This window comes from Euprymna scolopes, chromosome 21 (genome assembly GCF_053919585.1).
Source record: "Euprymna scolopes isolate OS-2025 chromosome 21, ASM5391958v1, whole genome shotgun sequence".
Classification (NCBI taxonomy): Eukaryota; Metazoa; Mollusca; class Cephalopoda; order Sepiida; family Sepiolidae; genus Euprymna; species Euprymna scolopes.
Genome location: NC_136502.1, coordinates 95,721,764 through 95,744,411, shown reverse-complemented (window position 1 = coordinate 95,744,411; position 22,648 = coordinate 95,721,764). Strand labels below are relative to the sequence as shown.

Sequence of the window (22,648 nt, the reverse complement as noted above, 5' to 3'; positions counted from 1 at the left end):
GAAGCGGCGACTTCTTTCATCAACCTCTAGCAGCACGGCGTCTTCGCCTCCTATCTTTTTCTCCTTTTTTTCTTTTCTTTGGTTTGTGTGAAATAGGCATTGTTTAGAATGGAAGGGCGTTCTGGCCCATAACATGAGAGCGTAGTCGGCTTCAGTTCACTAGTGCCTTATTCCTTTTTCTTCTTCATCTCTTTAGGTCGGGTGGGAGAATGTCCGTGCGTTCACTGACGCAGCTGGGCGAATCTCCTCTTTTTCTTTTCTTTTTCTTCTTCATCTCTTTAGGTCGGGTGGGAGAATGTCCGTGCGTTCACTGACGCAGCTGGGCGAATCTCCTCTTCTTTTCTTACTTGTCCCCTCATTTTATAGTGACAAACCGGCTCCCAGCGACTGTAATATTTTAGGCTTTTATTTTCGGCGCGGAGCTCTGCCATTGGTTGATAATTCTTTTGTGGTTATCTTATTTTTCTTTTTCCAAACGGAAGCGATGCGTGGAGCCATGTGCAAAAGACGATTTTTCATTTTGTCTCTTATGCTGGAGACGTTAGCATCCGGTTGGCATGTTCCCACACATATATATATATATATATATATATATATTCAATGTTTTATCTATTTTATTTTGTTTATTAATATCCTTTCTTTTAACTTTATATAATTGTAATATGTTACTCAATGTTTATAGTACGGACGCTGTCATGGCAACACCTTATGAGGTCTATTTAATCTAATAAATTGTAAAGACGAAAAGGGTTTACGCGTAAGGTTTCTTATTTAATATCGCTGTTTAGACACGTTCATTGTTATAGTTATTTATCTATTTACTTTTAATCTTTTTATATTCTCTCTTCATCTACTTGTGTACTTATTATTTGCGTTAATTGTTTTATTTTAGCGAATAAAGGTACAAGTTATTATGTAAATTTTGAACGGAAGTGAGAGACGCTTTGAATCTATAATGGAAACAGGGTTTAATATGAAATCTCTTCGGATTTCTATCAAGTTGTGTGTAGCTATAAATCTGCCGATCCTTATTTTTAATTATACATAAATATTAACATATGATTCATTTGATTGATTAGGTTTCGTTTTTATTTTATTTTATTGGTTTGTTTATCAATATCCTTTTTATATATATCATTATTAAATATGTTGTTATCGGCCATAACGTAATAATATTATTCAATGTTAGGCAGCATGGGTGTTGCTATGAGATTTATTTAGTTTGCTCAAATAAACTGTCTTTATTATGATTATTATTTTTATTTATTTATTTATTTATTTTTACATGGTGGTCACCAGTCACCACTTATCAAGTCCCGGAGGCTACTCGGAGATAAGGGCTATTGCGTGTACGGTAATCAATGGGATAGTATCGTAGTAATAGTTAGTATTGGAGATTTGATTAAGTGTCTTACTTAAGGGGGTGGTTCATCAGGAATTTGTTTATGTTCCTATTTACAATGCCTCCCCACGGGACAGAGTTAGACACCAGGGTCGTTTTTTAACGTGGAGAAAAGGAACAAAAATAAAAAATTGTCTCAGTCGTGAAGGATTTCTCCTCCACTGACAGAGAACAAGAAATTGAAGTGCAGCATCTGAAGAACAGATGGTATTTATTTGCTCCCCCACCAAGCAAATTAGGCACAAGGCCAATTTTTAATGTGAGGAGTGAAGGGAGGGGGAAGGGAAAAAGGGGACCAGCTCCCGAGAGGTGGGAAATGGGAGCTGGTTAAAGGCCAGGCATGTGGGGCTGCCCCCACATCTGGTCTTTGCTAGTCATAGCTAGTCATAGCTTGCAGCATCTGAAGAACAGATGGTATTTATTTGCTCCCCCACTGAGCAAATTAGGCACAAGGCCGTTTTTAATGTGAGGTAAAAACCAGCTCCCCTAAAAGTAGGCAAAAAGGGGGCACTCTGGTTACCAAAAATAATAATTGTCCCAGTATAGAGGGTTTCCCCTCCATTGACTGGTACAAATTATCTTAAGTGCAGCATCTGCCGGAACAGATACTACACTTTGATCTTGTCCCGAAGGCCAAATGTTGGGCTTGAAGATGGTATTTATTTGCTCCCCCACTGAGCAAATTAGGCACAAGGCCGTTTTTAATGTGAGGTAAAAACCAGCTCCCCTAAAAGGGGTCACTCTGGTTACCAAAAATAATAATTGCCCCAGTATAGAGGGTTTCCCCTCCATTGACTGGTACAAATTATCTTAAGTGCAGTATCTGCCGGAACAGATGGTATTTATTTGCTCCCTCACCGAGCAAATTAGGCACAAGGCCGTTTTTAATGTGAGGTAAAAACCAGCTCCCCTAAAAGTAGGCAAAAAGGGGGCACTCTGGTTACCAAAAATAATAATTGTCCCAGTATAGAGGGTTTCCCCTCCATTGACTGGTACAAATTATCTTAAGTGCAGCATCTGCCGGAACAGATGGTATTTATTTGCTCCCCCACCGAGCAAATTAGGCACAAGGCCGATTTTTAATGTGAGGAGTGAAGGGAGGGGGAAGGGAAAAAGGGGACCAGCTCCCGAGAGGTGGGAAATGGGAGCTGGTTAATGGTCAGGCATGTGGGGTTGCCCCCACATCTGGTCTTTGCTAGTCATAGCTAGTCCTAGCTAGTCATAGCTTGCAGTATCTGCCGGGACAGATGGTATTTATTTGCTCCCCCACTGAGCAAATTAGGCACAAGGCCGTTTTTAATGTGAGGTAAAAACCAGCTCCCCTAAAAGTAGGCAAAAAGGGGGCACTCTGGTTACCAAAAATAATAATTGTCCCAGTATAGAGGGTTTCCCCTCCATTGACTGGTACAAATTATCTTAAGTGCAGCATCTGCCGGGACAGATACTACACTTTGATCTTGTCCCGAAGGCCAAATGTTGGGCTTGAAGATATCCAAGTTGTAGTCAGGTGGGAAACAGGCAAACGGAAGAGAGTTCCACAGGCGTGCACTTCTAAGAAAGAAGCTTTGTTCATGGAATCTACATTTTGATTTAGGCACAGGTAAAGTGTGAGGAAAATTATTGACAGTGGTTTCAGCTAGACGAGCACTTGTCATGGACGTAACGATAAAACAAAGACGTCTCCTCTGTGGGATAGAGGTTGCAGGGTAGAGAAAAGGGCATCCCCCACTAAGCTACGAAGTCTATTTTGTACTCTGTCAAGGCAGGATAGGCTGTTTTTAGCAGCTCCTACCAAGATGTAGCAGTAGTACTCCATCCTTGGACGTACTTGGCTTTTATATAGATAGAGAATTGCATCAGTAGTGAGATATCTTCTGGAGCGGTAGAAGGATCCCATAATTTTCCCAGCGACCTTGGCAACAGACTTGATGCATGTGTTCCATTTCAGATCAGGAGTAAAGGTCAAACCCAGAAGCTTATCAAAACATGGAGCCTCCCCAAGACGAGAGCCATCCATTTCAATCGATGCCAGATAGGGATCAAAGCGTTAATGATGTAAAGATAGAAGCTTATTATTATTATTATTCCTGGCTTGTGTGTTGCCTTGACTTGTTTTTTGTTTTTTGTTTTTTTTTTGCTTTTTTTTTGGGGGGGGGGGCTCATCATGTATTTGTCCTAATTTATCTATTTTCAATTATTTTTAATTATTTGCTTTATATCATTTTCATTCTAACTTGAATTTTAGTATTTAGTTCCATTTTTTTTTTTTTTTCTATTTTCACCCCAAACAAGGTACAGTGCCACTTTGAAGCAGGGGGCTACTATCAGGGAGATGAGTAGAAAGATGTTTGTTAACATTACACTTGAACATTTGCATATTATTGCAGTTGGGAAAGCAGAATCCCGGAAGGGAGTTCCAAAGACCCGCAGTTCTGGGGAAGAAACTATTGGAGTAAAAGGCTTTCTTGCACCTAGGGATCTCTACTGTAAAGAGATGAGACTTGGTAGCTTGTCGGGTTTGTCGGGGGTAGTTACATCGGGGAGGTACAAGTGTTTGCAGTTCGTTAGAGCATTCACCATTAAAGTATTTATAGAACAGGCAGAGGGATGCAACATCTCGTCGATGGGACAGAGGCTGAAGCCTAGATGACAGTTCAGGACCTATCAGGTTGGCGACTCTCTTTTAAACCCTGTCTAGGAGCGAGAGACAAGCAGCAGATGCACCAGCCCAGATGTGACAACAGTACTCCATACATGGGCGAATGGTTGCCTTATAGAGGTATAGGATACTGTCAGGCATAAGTAGTTTTCTAGGACGGTAGAGGGAGCCAACCTTCCTTGCAGCAGCCTTGGCAATGCTCTCAATGTATCTATTCCAGTTCATATTCCCTGTAAACGTTAGGCCGAGGAGTTTAAAAGAAGTACTTTCAGGTAATGTGTTCTTGGCCATTGCTATTGGTGGTAGAGAAGGTTTCTTGTAGTTATTGAAGGAAACAAGCTTAGTCTTAGCAGCATTGAATGTGACCAACCATTTTTGTCCCCATTCCACTACGGATTGGAGGTCATCCTCTAGTGTTTCTGCCATTTCCTTGGAAATGTGTTCATTTGTTTTCCCCTCATATCTGTTATAGAGAGTGGTGTCATCGGCAAATATACCCATCACCGAAACAATTTTATCAGGGAAGTCGTTTATGAATATCAGGAATAATAGAGGTCCAAGGATAGACCCCTGAGGTACTCCCGCATTTATGTCATATTGTTTAGATGTACGACCGTCGAGTTCCATTTATTTATTTATTTATTTATTTACACATACATACATATATATATATATATATATATATATATATATATATATATATATATATATATATATAGGTTTGAGATGTTCAAAAGTCGGGACTAATGACTACAACGAGGTTGTTAGATAGTGCTCAATAACAAGAGCAAAATATTTTTTATTTGAGGGTAAACCGTTACATATGGTCGCTACAAACAGCCATCTGTTTCAGTCAATGAGACTTCCTCAGGCGACTCTGAACCCATCGATGCCGCAAAGAAAAGGGGGAAAAGAGAGCTCACAACTTTTTATAGTTTTTTTTTTTTAAAGCTCTCTTTTTCCTTTTTCCCCCTTTTTTCTTTGTGGCGTCGATGGGTTCAGGGTCGCCTGAGGAACTCTCATTGACTGAAACAGATGGCTGTTTGTAGCGACCATATGTAACTGATTACCCTCAAATATATGTGTGTGTGTGTGTGTGTGTGTGTGTGTGTGTGTGTGTGTGTGTGTGTGTGTGTGTGTGTGTGTGTGTGTGTGTGTGTGTGTGTGTGTGTGTGTTATGTAGCGGGGTACATTTCAGTTGTAATGACGACGACGAGACAAGTTTACAAATATATATGATTTTTAATTTATATCAACTGGATGATTGATGTTTGTCAGGGATTCAAGCCTTTACCACTACATGGTTTTTTCCTTCCACCCTCTCACTTCCAAGAGAGCATCAGCTTCCAGGCTGATCGATTCTCTCTAAGTCTCTATGACTATGATTCTGATTATCTCTAACTTCGAACCCTCTCTCAATATATTGAGAATCTCCTTTCTTTAAGACGTCAGAAGTGTGGTCAACCAATGTGACTTTATCACGTTTCAAATTACTCGTGCGCTTTGCACATGCATCTATACATCTCTGATAAACAAAAGAAATTCCTAAATTTAATTGTATCTCTTTTAACCTATTTTGTTAATTATTTCTAAAACTCGTATTGTTCATTCTTTTAACTGACATATTTAATATCCAGTTATTTCTAAAAGAATGAACAATCAACTGTATTCATGAAATAATTATCTATCTCTGACATAAATAATATTTAGTTATTTACGAGAACAATGACAATCGTTCTGCATTCCTAGGATTTCAATATCTATTATCTTTTAACACTTGCCTACTGGGATCGATTCTATCATTTTCAAACTTGTCTAGTTTTGCTTTCTTACTTACTGGAATCTGTCCCTTTTCATAACATATATATATATATATATATATATATATATATATATATATATATATATATATATATTTTATTAATGTTATGTATATATATATATATACATAATATATACATACATATCTATCTATATATCTATAAAAACAGAGATGTGTGTGCCACAGACGATTTCTGATTGGTTAATCCAATAATCACATCTCCTAAAAAACTATGGTTCCCACGCTCTTACCGTTACCATAAAATATTATGGCTTTATTTATTGTCCATCTTGGAAGGGTTATATTTTTTCATAACTTTTTATTTACAAATTAAAAAAATACGAAACTTATATACGAAACTAAACTACACGAAATCAAACGCTCCTACAAACTTATTAGTAGTACTAGCAAGCACACGCGCACACACACACACACACGTTCACTACCGTCACGTTGTTATGGCAACCAAACCCGCTGACTTACATAAACAGTAAACACACACAGTAAATGTGATTTTCTTCATTTTCTCATTTCATTCGTGGTCTTAAATTCATTTCGGGTTTGTATTACTGTACACATAGATTCGAATAAGTTGCCAAAAAACAAATATATAACAAATAAATGTTATCAAAGGCAAGATAAGTTACTTTTCTACCAAACTGGATATATTTTTCGTGTTTTTATTCAATGTAACATATTTATTCTGCTCGAAAAACGGGTTTGTATTACTGTACACATAGATTCGAAAAAAGTCGTCAAAAACCAAATATATAACAAATACATGTTATCAAAGGAAAGATTAGTTACTTTTCTACCAAACTGGATATATTTTTCGTGTTTTTATTCAATGTAACATGTTTATTCAGCTCGAAAACCATACGGTGTTTACCGATGTATTGAAAAATTCAAGATGGCGCCACACTCCCTCTTTAACACGGTAAGTATGGGAAAAGGTGTTATAAATAAAAAACTAGAAAAATACTATTAAAAACCCGCCGAATATATGTCAAGGTAACATATATTGAGCGAGTTTTTAACAGTATTTTATTCAGTTTTTTGTTTATAACACCTTTTCCCAAACTTACCGTGTTGAAGAGGGACTCAGACGCAATCTTGAATTTTCCAATACATCGGTAAACAGTATGGTTTTCGAGCTGAATAAACATGTTACATTGAATAAAAATACGAAAAATATATCCAGTTTGGTAGAAAAGTAACTTATCTTGCCTTTGATAACGTTTATTTGTTATATATTTATTTTTGGCAACTTTTTCGAATCTATGTGTACAGTAATAGAAACCCATTAAAAATATTGTTTTTGATTTTGAAAAAATATTGTTGTTCATTTGTATTTAAAAATATTGTGGTTCATTTTGATTAAAAAATATTCATTTTGATTAAAAAAATATTCATTTTGATTTTAAAAAAATATTGTTCATTTCGATTAAAAAACATTCATTTTGATTAAAAAAATCATTTTGATTAAAAAAAAATTGTTTAATTTTAATATTTGTTTATTGTCTTAACTCATATCAAATGTTTTGCTTGTGTTCTGCTTCAAATATTCATATTCTTACATGCATATTTTTCATTTAATTATATCAAATAAACTTTAAGATTACTACAAATCAAATCGTGTTCCTTCACTTTTTAAAATGTAATTTATAAGTAATTAAAGAACGCATTCTAATCTTTAAAATCTATAATACAACGAAATATTCAATTGCTTATAATACTTAAACAAACAACTTGTGTTTTTTTTAATTATTTTTTCATTATTAATATTAGATGAGTTTCAGTATAAATCATCGTATTCTTTATTTCAATCCAATTTGGAAGTTTTGTAACGCTGTCTGTAAAAATATATATGATGTTTATAATGACCTATGATTGCGTATTTATATACATTATTTTCCCTATCCTTCTGTTCATCGTACATTTTTTACTCCCAAACTTAAACATGATGGGTGCATGGAATTCATTTACCGATACAAAAGAAATGATAAGTAAATAAATCCATAAATAAATATTATAAATGGTTTATTTTAATACTTGCCAGGATGCGGAGGAAAATGAATGAAGGGGGAGGGGAATAAAATAAAAACATTTTGGAAACAGATTAAGTTTGAAAGAATTGTTTTGCACAGAAAGAAATTAATGAAAAAAGAATAAAATTAAATTTCTTTTCCTTCTTGATTTTTTTAGTTTTTTATGAAAAAGGAAGTCAAAATTAAGACTATAAAAAAACAATTTTTATTAAGAGCGAACCTCAGTCGTCAGGTCTGTAAAAAAAAACGTGGAATAATCAAGAAATGTTTTCTAATAAAAATTTTTTTTACTTATGTGTTCATTTGTCTCTTTGAAGTTCGTTTGTTTAATATATCGGTTTGCAATATCACTTTGTCATTCTGTCAGACTAGAATTTTAAATCTATATATCTATAAAAGTGAAAGTGTGTGTGTGGTGTGTGTGTGTGTCTGTGTACATTTCCCTACGAAATAACTCTGTCAATTTTTAGTCTACAGACTCGAAATTTTACAGGGTACTGAGATTTGGAAAAATCTATGTGATCGGTTTTTTGCCAGAAATTTGGCGATTAAGGGGTCAAAGTTCAACGATTTGAGCTTTGAGAACTCTAGCAAACTTCTCCGACAATTTTGGGTCTACACCCTTGAAATTTTAGATATAGGTTCGTGGACATGGATCTAACTTAATAACTTGATTTGAGGCCAAAACAATAAATTTTCAGGGGTCATAATAGGGTTCAAAGTTTAAAAAATTACCCCTTTTTTTTGCTCAGCATACACCTCCAAACACCCGGGCAACGCCGGGCACCCATGCTAGTATATATATATATATATACATACATACATATATATATATATATATATACATACATATATATATATATATATATATATATATATATATATATATATATATATATATATATATATATATATATATATATGCAGTGTTTACATTCATTCTTTGTCATGCGCAGGAGTACCATCAGAGGGATCAGAAACACTCTGTGCCTGGTTTCCTAACTAGGACAATGAACGCCGTCTCACCATCTCTCTTTCTTTCTAACTGTGCAATTTGGAGAGGTTTGCTTGCCACCTATTTTGACACAAGTTTGGTCCTCTCGTGTCTAACCGGTTGAGTGTACAGGTTTGAGAGTTTGTCTAACTGCTTTTTCTGAATGGTAGTATAATCCTAACTCTTGGATAACGACTACAGCAGCTGATCTATCAACCGCTGTATAATACCGGGATCACTTTAGTGCCATGTTGCACATGGAAAAGGGACCTTGCACTTGTTTTTGGTGGCCTTTGCCGAGGCCAAAACTCTATAAAAGAAGACATGGCTAATAGTCTACCTGTATCAAATTTTACCCAACCCAATGTATCCTACAACAGAAACATTTCAATGTAGCTTAAAATCAATCAATTAGTTAAACAAAACAAATATGAAGTTTGAAAGACAATTAAGCTATGATAGATTGCAGTGTGCACTATACAGAGACAATGATGATTACAGTGTTCACTTTTAATTAATAGACAAACACTGTCCGCAAAAGGCGTATTTAAATTGTGTGTATTGCACAAATCGTTCCAGCCTCTGCAACGGATTATATGCGTAGGTTAATTGGATTTTTCTAGAACAAACGCGACGTGTTCTGTCGAGTAGATCGACAGTTATCCTAGAAAACGACTTTCAGTCTGTAGTTGTTTTTTATTTGTTCCAAGAAAAACCTAACAGTCAACCATATGTAGGACGCCATTTGCATTTTCCATCAGAATGAATTGTGCTAAGACACGAAGGAAATTTTTTTAAATTGATTAAATTATGTAGTCGTGAATTTTTAAGCTATCAGTTTTTCATGAGTGTTCATATGATAATAACAATGTTATATTACTTAAGTAATACGTCAGATCACCGAAATTAAGCAACGATAAGCCTGGCCAGTACCAGACGGGTGACCATTTGAGACTTCCAGGTGATGTATGTGCGCTTTGCTTATCTCGGCATGGTTCTCAGTCGTCCTGGATTAAAACAGTGCCGATTCAGGAGAGGTGTGGTTAGGGATTGTGCAACCCTTGCCTCACAATTACAAGCACAGCTGCCTCCACAAGGGTATCCTTTGTTTGTATCGAGAGTGAACGGAGGCATCGATTTCGTTTAAATAATTTCATAATAATTTAATTATTTTTTTTAATGTATACAAGTAAGAATTTATTTTTATCTAAAAAAAAAGGGGGGGTATTTAACTTGATATAATTTTTTTGTTGCTCAAGACAAATTATTAATGACGTCTGTTTTGTTTTATCATTAATTGTTCTTAGGATTTAAAATAAAATTCTGTAAAATGTTGTTCAAAACTATTTTCTTCGGTGCATACTATATATATATATATATATATAAAGTTGAACGCCTGTGTGTGTGTGTGTGTGTGTGTGTGTGTGTGTGTGTGTGTGTGTGTGTGTGTGTGTGTGTGTGTGTGTGTCTGGTCACAAATAGGTTCCTATATGGTTGACTATTATATAAAACTCATCGCATATAATGATAGAAGATGTATTGAGACACAGGAATGAGTATGTTTGATCTGGCATAATGATGATTCATTAAAATTGTGGGGTCTGCATACGCGCCTGGTCCACAAAGTATGGAAATAAAAAAAATTAAAAATTAGAAAAAAAAGGTTTGCAAGTGTTTTTGATATAGATGTACATAATAATACTTTGATAAGTATGTTTTAACTTAAATAGGGATGGTATAATAAAATTGTGGGGTTTGCGTTCGCGCCTGGCCTCCATAGAATGGAAATAGGCACACACTTTAATAAAGACTTTTCATATCTATCTGCGTAAGTATACTTTGATAATTATGTTTCGGTTTGAAGAAATATGGTATAATAAAATTATGGGGTGAACGTTCGCGTCTGACCTCCATAGAATGGAAATATGTCACAAAGTTTAACAAGATTTTTAATATAGATCCACAGAATATTGTGATAAGTGTTTCAGTGTGAACAGGTATGGTATAATAAATTATGGGGCTTATCTATTTCATTTTTACTTTCATCATATTTTGCTTTGGTTTTGATACCCCCAAATTCGAAGCTATCTCTTTACAACCCTTCCTTTTCATAACCTATCATACTTTCATAAATCAGAGTCCATTTTCTGTAGGCTGTTTTTGAACCCAGTCAACGGCAGGTACTTTTACTAGTATATATATATATATATATATATATATATATATATATATATATATATATATATAAATATATATATATATATATATATATTTATATATATATATATAGATAGATAGATAGATAGATAGATAGATAGATAGTAAGTTATAAAATATATATGGCGATTAAGCTACACTAAATATTCCGCATTTCATCCACTCTAGGATTCTTCAAGCTTATTTATTATGAAGAGTCCTAGAGTGGATGAAACGCGGAATATTCAGTGTAGCTTAATCGCCATATATATTTTATAACTTACTAACTAGCTCTACCTACGTATTGAGCACTTTTGAAGTAAATACTAAACGTTTACGCATAAATTTATACTTTCGTATATTAATTTTATGTGAGTAAATGAAGTAGTTTATATATATATATATATATACATGTAATTCTTGCTTCGGTCATTATTAGTAGTCTAAATAACCACTGGATGGGTGGCTTCCACATTTTGGTATAATATGTTTACTGTACCCATGCGTGTTTTTATATATCTTTTTAATTATAACATTATACTTAATTTTTCTTTAATAGGTGGTTTTCTTTGTACTGATGGGCCATTTTTTTTTTTTTGTGACATATCACTGCTTGCCGTCACGTGACATCACCAAAAGGATCTTTTGGTCTCACCATTACAGGCCGTGTTGGTCTCGCTTAATGTAAACAGAATATGTTTATTTTTGCTTTTTTTATATAAATAAAGCATCGTCATATGTAACAACAAAAAAAATAGAATAATTTTTACAGGAACATTACAAAAAAGCCCCTAAAGTCCGTATTAATGAATTCGATATAACTCGAAGCAAAATGAATTTCTCGCACTACCGATGGTCCAGAATCTTAATTTTGTCCATTTTTTTTCATTTTCAAAAAAATTTCTTATACTGATGTTTACTTGCCTCCCCACGAGGGCAGAGTCAGACACAAAGTTGTTTTTTAACGTGGGGAAAATCCAGCTCCCCAAAAAGGGGCACTCTGGATAGGAACAAAAATAGGAATTGTCTCAGTTATGAAGGATTTCTCCTCCATTGGCCGAGGTCAGAAAAAGGTGAAGTGTAGTATCAGAACAGATACTGTGATCTTGGCCTTGTTCAACACATGTTCATGCGCGCAATGAAATATTAGAGTATCGCATTTTAAAATTTCCCTGAAACTGCTATCATTAAAACCACATGAAATATTTTTTTCGTTATTATTCTGTGAAAATATTGAATAAACGATGCTTTATTTAATCCGAGAAATTAATTTTGCTTTGCATTATATTGATTTTTATTTGTCCCCCGACAAAAGGAGAGTCGACCTGTAAATTCACCCTTGTCTGTTCGTCCGTTCGTCTGTCTGCACTTTTCTCAATAACTACGCCTTGGAATTTTTAAAAAATTTGTACATGATATGAGTAAAAAAGTAACAGAACGGATTTTCCGGCAAAACTCCGGTTGGCCCCCTAGAGGTGCTTTTCGGTTTAAAATGGCTTAAATTGACACTTTTGTACTTATTAAAAGCTTGTTGCCTTGGATTTTTATAAAACTTTCTGAAAAGTTATAACTAACTGATTTCTATATAATTTTGTTTGTCTATACTTCACGATAACTCTTGGGTGTACCCCAGGGGCTCTTTTAGGGCTAATAAAAACACTCCATTTTTGTGGCTTTTATTTGGTAAGAAATATTTATTCAAATATTTTTTACTTAGCAACGTCTACAGTGCTTTATATTCATTTTTTTTTTTTAAAACATTAACACGTTTTTGGGGGGAGGGGGAAGTAGTGTTTAGAAATATTACTTTAGTAAAGATAGTTTATATTCACACAAAACAATACATTTTCACTAAGATATATATTTTTTTAAATAATGGGTTGCTTACATGGTATGTATGCTAGCTGCATTCACCTTAGACGGGTTGAACCGACTTTCCCTGAAGGAGGAAGTTTTATGGGAATATAAAAGTTGACAAGCGATCCCCAAATGTTGTCCAACATACAGCGCCTGGTATTCCTAAATGATCACCCATCTGATACTGACTAGGCTCAACGTTGGTTAATTTCGCTGATCTAATGAAAATTGGCATGTCAACGTGATTATGGTGTATATTCCGTAATTGTTAATTAATAATTATTAAAAATTACATTAAAATTGGTTGATTTTCTATTTTTTAGTAAATTTTTAAGTGAAGGGAGGTATACTTACAGTTTTGGGAGTCGGCCATTCATTTCGAACCATGTACCTAATTATAATCGTTCATTGTTTTAAAAATCGTAACATAACACGAACGCGCGTATGCAAATGCATACGAAATGACGTCACTGGTAGGAAAAAATAAAAACTTTAAAAAGGAGCTCACGTTAGAGACGGAAATAACATTCGCGGTCACATTAAAGGCGTGAATATCATTCGAGATCCCGTTCAAGACGTGGGTGATATCACGGCCGTAACAATGAGGAAATAAATGTTGTTGTACAACAAAAAACAATGCGAGTTGAAGTTTTTTCCTTTTCTTCGTCTCCTTTGCGACTGAGCCTACAACGTGTTGGTTCCCAGACTATGTTACAGAATCTTTTGATTATGATTTGTTAAATGTTTGAATAAATAATACAAATGTAACATAAATATTTTTCTTTCTAATGAGGACTTTACTAAAAAAAAAAATAATAAATAAACTGCTCTAATCCCATAACTTCAGACATGTAATCTCTATTTTCATTGCAAACCCTCGTCTAGTTACAACCACTGCTAACAATTTCATTTACTCTCTATCTGTACCTAAAGTTAAACGAAATTTCCATGAGCAAAATTTCTTTCCATCATAATTGATCATCACAGTGTTAACTCATTAATCCTTATCCTCGAGTGGTCCCTGGGCCTTGATAAGCGATAACTTCCTTGTAAAATAGAAAACAAATTTTCATGTTTTGATCCTTGCAACGTTTGCTTTGAATTGTTTATTTTACGGCATCTCAACCATTCAGGAGATTATTTAATACCAGTAAGCAATGCCTTTTGCAAACGAATATACGATTAGTTGAACACAAGCTGCAAATTTTACCCATGATTTTATTGTACACATTTAATTGAACACAAGTGATTGCTTGGGATGTGACAGTAGTGACTAAGTCAATCACACACTGCCAATTTTTCAAACAATATTCAAACATATTTGAAGACATGATAATTCCAAAACAGCATAGATGATCCCATAGTCTGTGGCATTATCCAATCGCACATGGTCTTCTCACACAAACATATACTTGCTCCCTTGTGGAGTTTTACCAGTGAGCAATCAAGAACAAACCAAACAATAAACGTCATTTTTTACATACATGCACGGTCGCTAGTCTTTATTCTTCAATTGTCTCTCCCTTATGTGAGCCGTTTCCTGTGCGGTTGAGTAGCTGCTGATCAGTTGTTAAACTCACGTGCATAAAAAACACATCTATGGAAACACACTGGACACTTGTTGGCATTTAAGGGTTTTATTCAAGAGTTTTCTCTTTGGGGAGAGATCGCATAATTTACTTTTTACTTAATTTTCTTACTTAGCCTTAAAATGGTCGACAGACAGACAGAGTCTCAAGGAAATATTCACATAGATTTTTATATTGTCAGGCACGTCTTGTCGGTCCACTTCCTTGACACAAACCATGTAGAAACTCTATTCCACCCTCCTAACGTGATGTAATTTCTCTGCAATATCATGCGACGCCTAACTTTCTAGGGAGTCTAGGGAACTGACCTTTGAACTTTCACATCACTCACACTAGTTGCACTGGATCTATTTCTGTTTGCCGCCAGGTTATTTTGGCACTAGATTATAGTCAGCTAACGTACTTCCTAACTTACCGCGTAGCGTTACCAGAAGCGGTGGCAATGAAAATCAGTACCTTCACTTTTATTGTTCTTCAGTATTTCTATTCTGAAATGATTTATTGTATTAAAATATAAGAAAAATACATTATTGAAAAATATACAATAGAAATTAACAAAAATTATACAAATAAAAATAACACAGCTTTTATTTGCACTTTTAATGAAATTAAAAAAGTAAAAATTTTATTTTATTTGAAATTTTATAAGAAATATATGTTTATCTCTATCTCTACAATTATATGGATGCAACTTTGTCTCTGTGTGTATATGAGTTCGTTCCTTATAGACTCCGAAACGCCTGAAAAGATTTTCTTTAAAATTTACAGAACTATAGTGTATAAGTCTGGGAGTGATATTAGTTAAGTTTTGTCTCAGAATACCCCCGATAATTAGCAATAATCGATAATCGAAACCGTTATTTTAATTTATCTATCATTGGTAAAGCCATTTTTTTCCATGTCATCGCTTAGCAACAATGAGAGAACAAAGGGCCGTGAAAATTCTACTGTGGGTAAGTCGATAGTTATTTATTTTTTTTTTTTGCATGACGTGGTCTATAGGTTCACACCCGCACCTAAATTTCTTAATTTTTTTTTCGTTAACTGGAAAGAAGTTTAACTCTTCTCTACTTATGTATAGAAGGCACTGTGTGTGTGTGTGTGTGTGTGTGTGTGTGTGTGTGTGTGTGTGTGTGTGTGTGTGTGTGTGAGCAAGCGAGTGAGTTCCCTATAGACTCCAAAACGACCGAAACAACTTTTTTTAAATTTCACACACATGTACCTTATGCAGCTGGGAGTGCTTGTAGATAGGTTTTGTATCGGAATACCTCTGATAAGTATCAAAAATCGATAATCAAGAAACTCTGATTAAGGAAGAAACAGTCCAATTTTTGTCCAAGTTAACACTTTTATGCAGCCTACCAACATAATTGCATTCAAAAAATTTTATCACCACACAAGCAGAATGGCTCGACCTATAAAATCAACAGCAGGTTCTTTGATAAGACAGAGGCGCGTTCAAAATGAACGCTTCTGTTTAGAGTATAATTGCACCATTGTACTTGACTTTCACATTTTAAACTTAATTCAAGTCATTATATGAAATTAAAAATAATTACATAAAATCAACAGTAGGTTCTCTACATTGCAATGTAGACTAAATGAATTGAGGACCAAGTCCCTACGGGGAGGCATGTGAAGCTTCCTCCCAGTGCACAGCAGTGAGTCCCTGACTAGAGCAGGCAATCAATTGATTTGATTGACGAATGAGCGATTTCACCAATTTTAATGATAATAAAAGTATTAGAAGTGTGGAACATTTGTTAATCCTCTTTAAATCCCGAGCAACGTCAGGTCACCCTGCTAGTAAAATGGTTCTTAATTAAAATAAGAAAGATCGGAAAAACGTAATAATAAAAAGAGTACATGCACTGGGGAGATATAGGCTTGAGAGAAAAAAAATGAAGTAACTGATTTGCCTTTTCACAAATTTCGGTAGCAGCCAGGTCGGAAGTTAGGAAGTGCGTCAGCTGACTATAACCCCAACATGTACTTAATGTAACCCTCCCGAAATTGATACTAGTTAACATAATCTCTACTTACTGGCAAATAGTCATTATATATAACACTTCTTCCTTTCCCATGATAATCAATAAACCTTGCGCATCCAAAAATAAAGAGGCTAAAACCTTACCTGCTGATGTTTGCATCTTTGGTCACTTTTGATCGCTTACCCTGCTGCTAGGCACTCAGTTAACTGTAGGCTTGATTCCTGAGTGTAATCATGGATCCATGTTTCATCCATTGTCACATACACAAAAATCGTTTTTGTTGCTGTTGTAACCTTATTAAAAGGGTCACAAGGAAATCAGAACACGAGAATAGAGTAAAAAAATGTATTAAGAAGAACATAAAAATGTGTGAGTTTGTTCATCTAGCTAACGAACAAGCTCTGTGGGCTCTTTGGATCCCGACCCCTGTATTAATGCCCTGTCTTGTTTGAGAACACACATTCATTTTTCGTGCCATTTCAATTGATGGAAACATTTTTTGTTTACATTTGAGAGAACACATTCATTTTTCTGGCTATTTCAATTTATGGAAACATTTTGTGTTTACATTTGAGAATACACATTCATTTTTCTTGCTATTTCAATTGATGGAAACATTTTATGTTTACATTTCAGAGCACACATTCATTTTTCTTGCTATTTCAATTAATAGAAACATTTTGTGTTTACACTTGAGAGCAAACATTCATTTTTCTTGCTATTTCAATTTATGGAAATATTTTCTGTTTAAATTTGAGAGTACACATTCATTTTTCTACCTATTTCAATTAATGGAAACATTTTGTGTTTACATTTGAGAGCACACATTCATTTTTCTTGCTATTTCAATTTATGGAAACATTTTGTGTTTACATGTGAGAGCACACATTCATTTTTCTTGCTATTTCAATTTATAGAAACATTTTGTGTTTAAATTTTAGAGCACACATTCATTTTTCTTGCTATTTCAATTCATGGAAACATTTTGTGTTTACATCTGAGAGCACACATTCATTTTTCTTGCTATTTCAATTCATGGAAACATTTTGTGTTTGCATTTGAGAGCACACAATCATTTTTCTACCTATTTCAATTAGTGGAAACATTTTTTGTTTGCATTTAACAGTACACATTCATTTTTCTTGCTATTTCAATTCATGGAAACATTTTTGTTTACATTTGAGAAAACAAATTCATTTTTCTTGCTATTTCAATTAATGGAAACATTTTGTGTTTACATTTGAGAGTACACACTCATTTCTCTTGCTATTTTAATTTATGGAAACATTTTATGTTATATTTGAGAGCAACTAAATTCATTTTTCTTGCTATTTCAATTGATGGAGACATTTTTTGCTTACATTTGAGACCACACATTCATTTTTCGTGCCATTTCAATTTATGAAAACATTTTTTGTTTACATTTGAGAGCACACATTCATTTTACTTGCTATTTCAATTCATGGAAACATTTTGTGTTTAAATTTTAGAGCACACATTCATTTTTCTTCTATTTCAATTAATGGAAACATTTTGTATTTACATTTGAGAACACACATTCATTTTTCTTGCTATTTCAATTTATGAAAACATTTTGTGTTTAAATTTGAGAACACACATTCATTTTTCTTGCTATTTCAATTAATGGAAACATTTTATGTTTACATCTGAGAGCACACATTCATTTTTCTTGCTATTTCAATTAATGGAAACATTTTGTGTTTACATCTGAGAGCACACATTCATTTTTCTTGCTATTTCAATTAATGGAAACATTTTGTGTTTGCATTTGAGAGCACACATTGATTTTACTTGCTATTTCAATTTATGGAAAAATTTTGTGTTTACATTTGAGAGCACACAATCATTTTTCTACCTATTTCAATTCATGGAAACATTTTGTATTTACATTTGAGAGCACACATTCATTTTTCTTGCTATTTCAATTTATGGAAACATTTTGTGTTTACATTTGAGAGCACACATTCATTTTACTTGCTATTTCAATTTATGGAAAAATTTTGTGTTTACATTTGAGAGCACACATTCATTTTTCTTGCTATTTCAATTCATGGAAACATTTTTGTTTACATTTGAGAAAACAAATTCATTTTTCTTGCTATTTCAATTAATGGAAACATTTTGTGTTTACATTGTAGAGTACACACTCATTTCTCTTGCTATTTCAATTTATGGAAACATTTTATGTTATATTTGAGAGCACACATTCATTTTTCGTGCCATTTCAATTGATGGAAACATTTTTTGCTTACATTTGAGACCACACATTCATTTTTCTTGCTATTTCAATTGATGGAAACATTTCGTGTTTACATTTGAGAGCACACATTGATTTTACTTGCTATTTCAATTTATGGAAACATTTTGTATTTACATTTGAGAGCACACATTGATTTTACTTGCTATTTCAATTTATGGAAAAATTTTGCGTTTATATTTGAGAGCACATATTCATTTTTCTTGCTATTTCAATTCATGGAAACATTTTTTGTTTACATTGGAGAACACAAATTCATTTTTCTTGCTATTTCAATTAATGGAAACATTTTGTGTTTACATTTGAGAGTACACACTCATTTCTCTTGCTATTTTAATTTATGGAAACATTTTATGTTATATTTGAGAGCACACATTCATTTTTCGTGCCATTTCAATTGATGGAAACATTTTTTGCTTACATTTGAGACCACACATTCATTTTTCGTGCCATTTCAATTAATGGAAACATTTTTTGTTTAAATTTTAGAGCACACATTCATTTTTTTTGCTATTTCAATTCATGGAAACATTTTGTGTTTAAATTTGAGAGCACACATTCATTTTTCTTGCTATTTCAATTTATGGAAACATTTTTTGTTTACATTTGAGAGCACACATTCATTTTTCTTGCTATTTCAATTAATGGAGACATTTTCTGTTTACATTTGAGAACACACATTCATTTTTCGTGCCATTTCAATTCATGGAAACATTTTTTGTTTACATTTGAGAGCACACATTGATTTTTCTTGCCATTTCAATTTATGGGGACATTTTTTGTTTGCATTTGAGAGCACACCTTCATTTTTCTTGCCATTTCAATTAATGGAGACATTTTTTGTTTGCATTTGAGAGCACACCTTCATTTTTCTTGCCATTTCAATTTATGGGGACATTTTTTGTTTACATTTGAGAGCACACATTCATGTTTCGTGCCATTTCAATCCCCTGTTAGACACGATTTCAATTCATGGAAACATTTTTTGTTTACATTTGAGAGTACACATTCATTTTTCTTGCCATTTCAATTCATGGAAACATTTTGTGTGTACATTTGAGAGCACACATTCATTTTTCTTGCCATTTCAATTTATGGGGACATTTTTTGTTTACATTTGAGAGCACACCTTCATTTTTCTTTCTATTTCAATTAATGGAAACATTTTGTGTGTACATTTGAGAGCACACATTCATTTTTCTTGCTATTTCAATTTATGGAATCATTTTGTGTTGACATTTGAAAGCAAACATTCATTTTTCTTGCTATTTCAATTAATGGAAACATTTTATGTTTATCATAGATATTAAAAAATAACACAAACTGATGTATCCTGTGGGTATTTTTTAATAAATGTGATCTAATCGAAGATTTAAAAAAAAATTTCCATAGTTTTATAATTTATTTTATTGCATTATCTTATATTAATATAAACAAGCCACAAGTGATCCAAACTGTTCAACAGAGATTGTAGAAATATCCTGAATCAGCAAGACAACTATATTTTACAAAATAATTACACTGTAAACATTTTTGTACTGGGATGTATAAACACCACATGGGACTAACCATGTTTGGAATATCGAGATGATTAACACTAGGTTAACAACAAAATCCCACCACTTCACTGAAGAAGTCTCTAGACGCCGGAATGTCTTCTACTCTAACAGTTACTCTCCTCAGACTGCTAGACTTCGGAATTTCCTCCCCGCTTTCTGTTTCCTTGACTGCACTGACATGCAGAAGTTTAAATGTAATGTGAACAGCCATTTTGCTCATCTTCTTACATATTTCCTCCATAAACATGCTCCCAAATAGTAGCCTTTTACGTCCAAATGGCAATAGTCCTTGTTTGTTTGAACGATAGTTAAAAAAAAATTTTTTTTAAATCGCCACTGTGTATCCAATAATGATTTATAATAGAAACCTGTGATTAATGCCACTTCCTTCATGGATGTGAACCAACGGCCTGACGACTAAGGTTAATAGGTTTTTCGATAATCATCTTCTGTACTTGTAAGCTCTTTTCATCAAGTGGCTTCACGTCTTGTCTGGAGCGATTTCCATAAAATAATCAAAGAGAAGCTTCCTCAGCGATGTCAAACTCGTAACAATCTTTCAGGAAGAGGCTAAACTACAGTTGGTTACCAGAGGGATACAGAATGACCCTTTCCCCCTACTAACATGGGAACCCCCACTTCCGAAGCAATCCCTTCTGGCTCAGGAGCACCCTCAGTCCAGTGAAGACCACTCAACTGCCTAAAAACAGGAATGGGGTGATCTAAAGCTGTTATGGACAGATGAAGCAACAAACCCAGCCCAGCCATTTGGCAATGTAGAGAGGAGGAACATAAAATGCAGTGGCGCTGTGTATGCCCTTAATTGCCGAACCAGTGCAGCCCGAGAGATCTTGCAGAGTACAACAAAAGCGGCTCAAATTTAATAGGTCCCACACTATCAACCAACTTCTAACCTCAATCACATCACCACAATGTTGTATCTCTGTATTTATTTTACAAGTACTTTAATGGAATGTGCTCTGATGAACACTGAGCACTTGTGCCCCTTCGATGAACATACTCTGACTAACCTGATAAGCAACAAAATCCCACTTCTTCATTGTTGAGATCGCTAGATACCGGAAATCTTTCTACTCTAATTATTTTTTCCCTCTGACTGCTAGACTTTGGAATTCCCTTCCTGTTTTCTGTTTCCCTGGCTGTACTAATCTGCAAAAGTTTAAGTGTAATGTAAACAGACATCTCGCTGGCCAACTCCCCCACAATCCCCTGTTAGACACGATCCATAATACTAACCTCTTACATCCAAGTGGTGCTATGTCTTGTTTGGGGGTGAAAAAGTTTTTAGAATACCCTTTATGCAGCTTTTTTTAGAATACCCTTTGTGCAGCTTTAAAAATCCTGCAGCATGCAAGAAAAAAAATGTAAAGGACTGTGTAAGAAAAAAGTTAGAAACTGTTGTATGGTCACACGTTTTAAGGAAAAGAGGGAAAGAAAAATGGGCTGTATGTCTGTCATTCAAATGACACAATAAAGTTTGTTGATGGCGTCAAACAGGTTAGAACAAGCGACCGTCAACAAATGTGGAGAAAAATTCCGTTTGTGGATTTTGAAAAAATAAGCTTTTCTTTTTACTTACCTTTTGTGGCAAAAACAATTCCCTCGTTAAAGTAGAGCATAAAAAAAGGCAACAGAAACGCTCCCATGTTGCACCTCTTTTTAACCGAATGACTTTTCTTTCCTTTTTTTTATGAGAGCGTCCAAGTGTTCTGAATAGATGCAAAATGATTGCCTTTAATGGCGTCCATCAGCCAATCGTGTCAATTATAGAATATGAATTCTGGCATTTCCGACTAATATATAAGACGAATCAACACGGAATAACAGCTGGTGTAGGAGTGGAAAAGAGCCATCCTGATCCTAATTACGGACAGAGTGGTTTACTTTCCCTAGACAATGAAAGACCAAAATTCAATGCAATTAGTGTGAGGCATTTTAAAATTGCCTCATAGCGCACGGACAATAGCACTAAATGCAGACAATCTTATTTTTATTTTCACAATTCATTATTTATGTTTTCATGTTTTCATAGTCGTTATTTATTTATTTATTTATTACTAGGAAATGAGGAACGGCTTATCAAGATTCAAAGGTTACTCGAGGATAAAGGTTAATGAGTATCAGGTAACCGGTGAGGCAACACCATGACGTTCTGTAATGGTGGAAATTTAGACAGAATTCGATTATTTAAGAGGATGGCTTAACAAGAACTTGTTTACATTGGACTTGGAA

The 22,648-nt window shown here is 34.2% G+C and overlaps 1 protein-coding gene across 1 annotated transcript in view; it reads right to left on the bottom strand.

Annotated features, from left to right (window-relative positions):
• The window catches only part of LOC145242607 (chymotrypsinogen B-like), a 91,680-nt gene extending 69,442 nt beyond the window's left edge, over positions 1-22,238 (bottom strand). Inside the window, exon 1 of the mRNA XM_080105719.1 lies at positions 21,996-22,238. Coding sequence (XP_079961845.1) covers positions 21,996-22,062 — 67 coding nt within the window. The 5' untranslated portion in view covers positions 22,063-22,238. The remainder of the gene's footprint in view (positions 1-21,995) is intronic.
• Between the last annotated feature and the right edge of the window lie 410 nt (positions 22,239-22,648).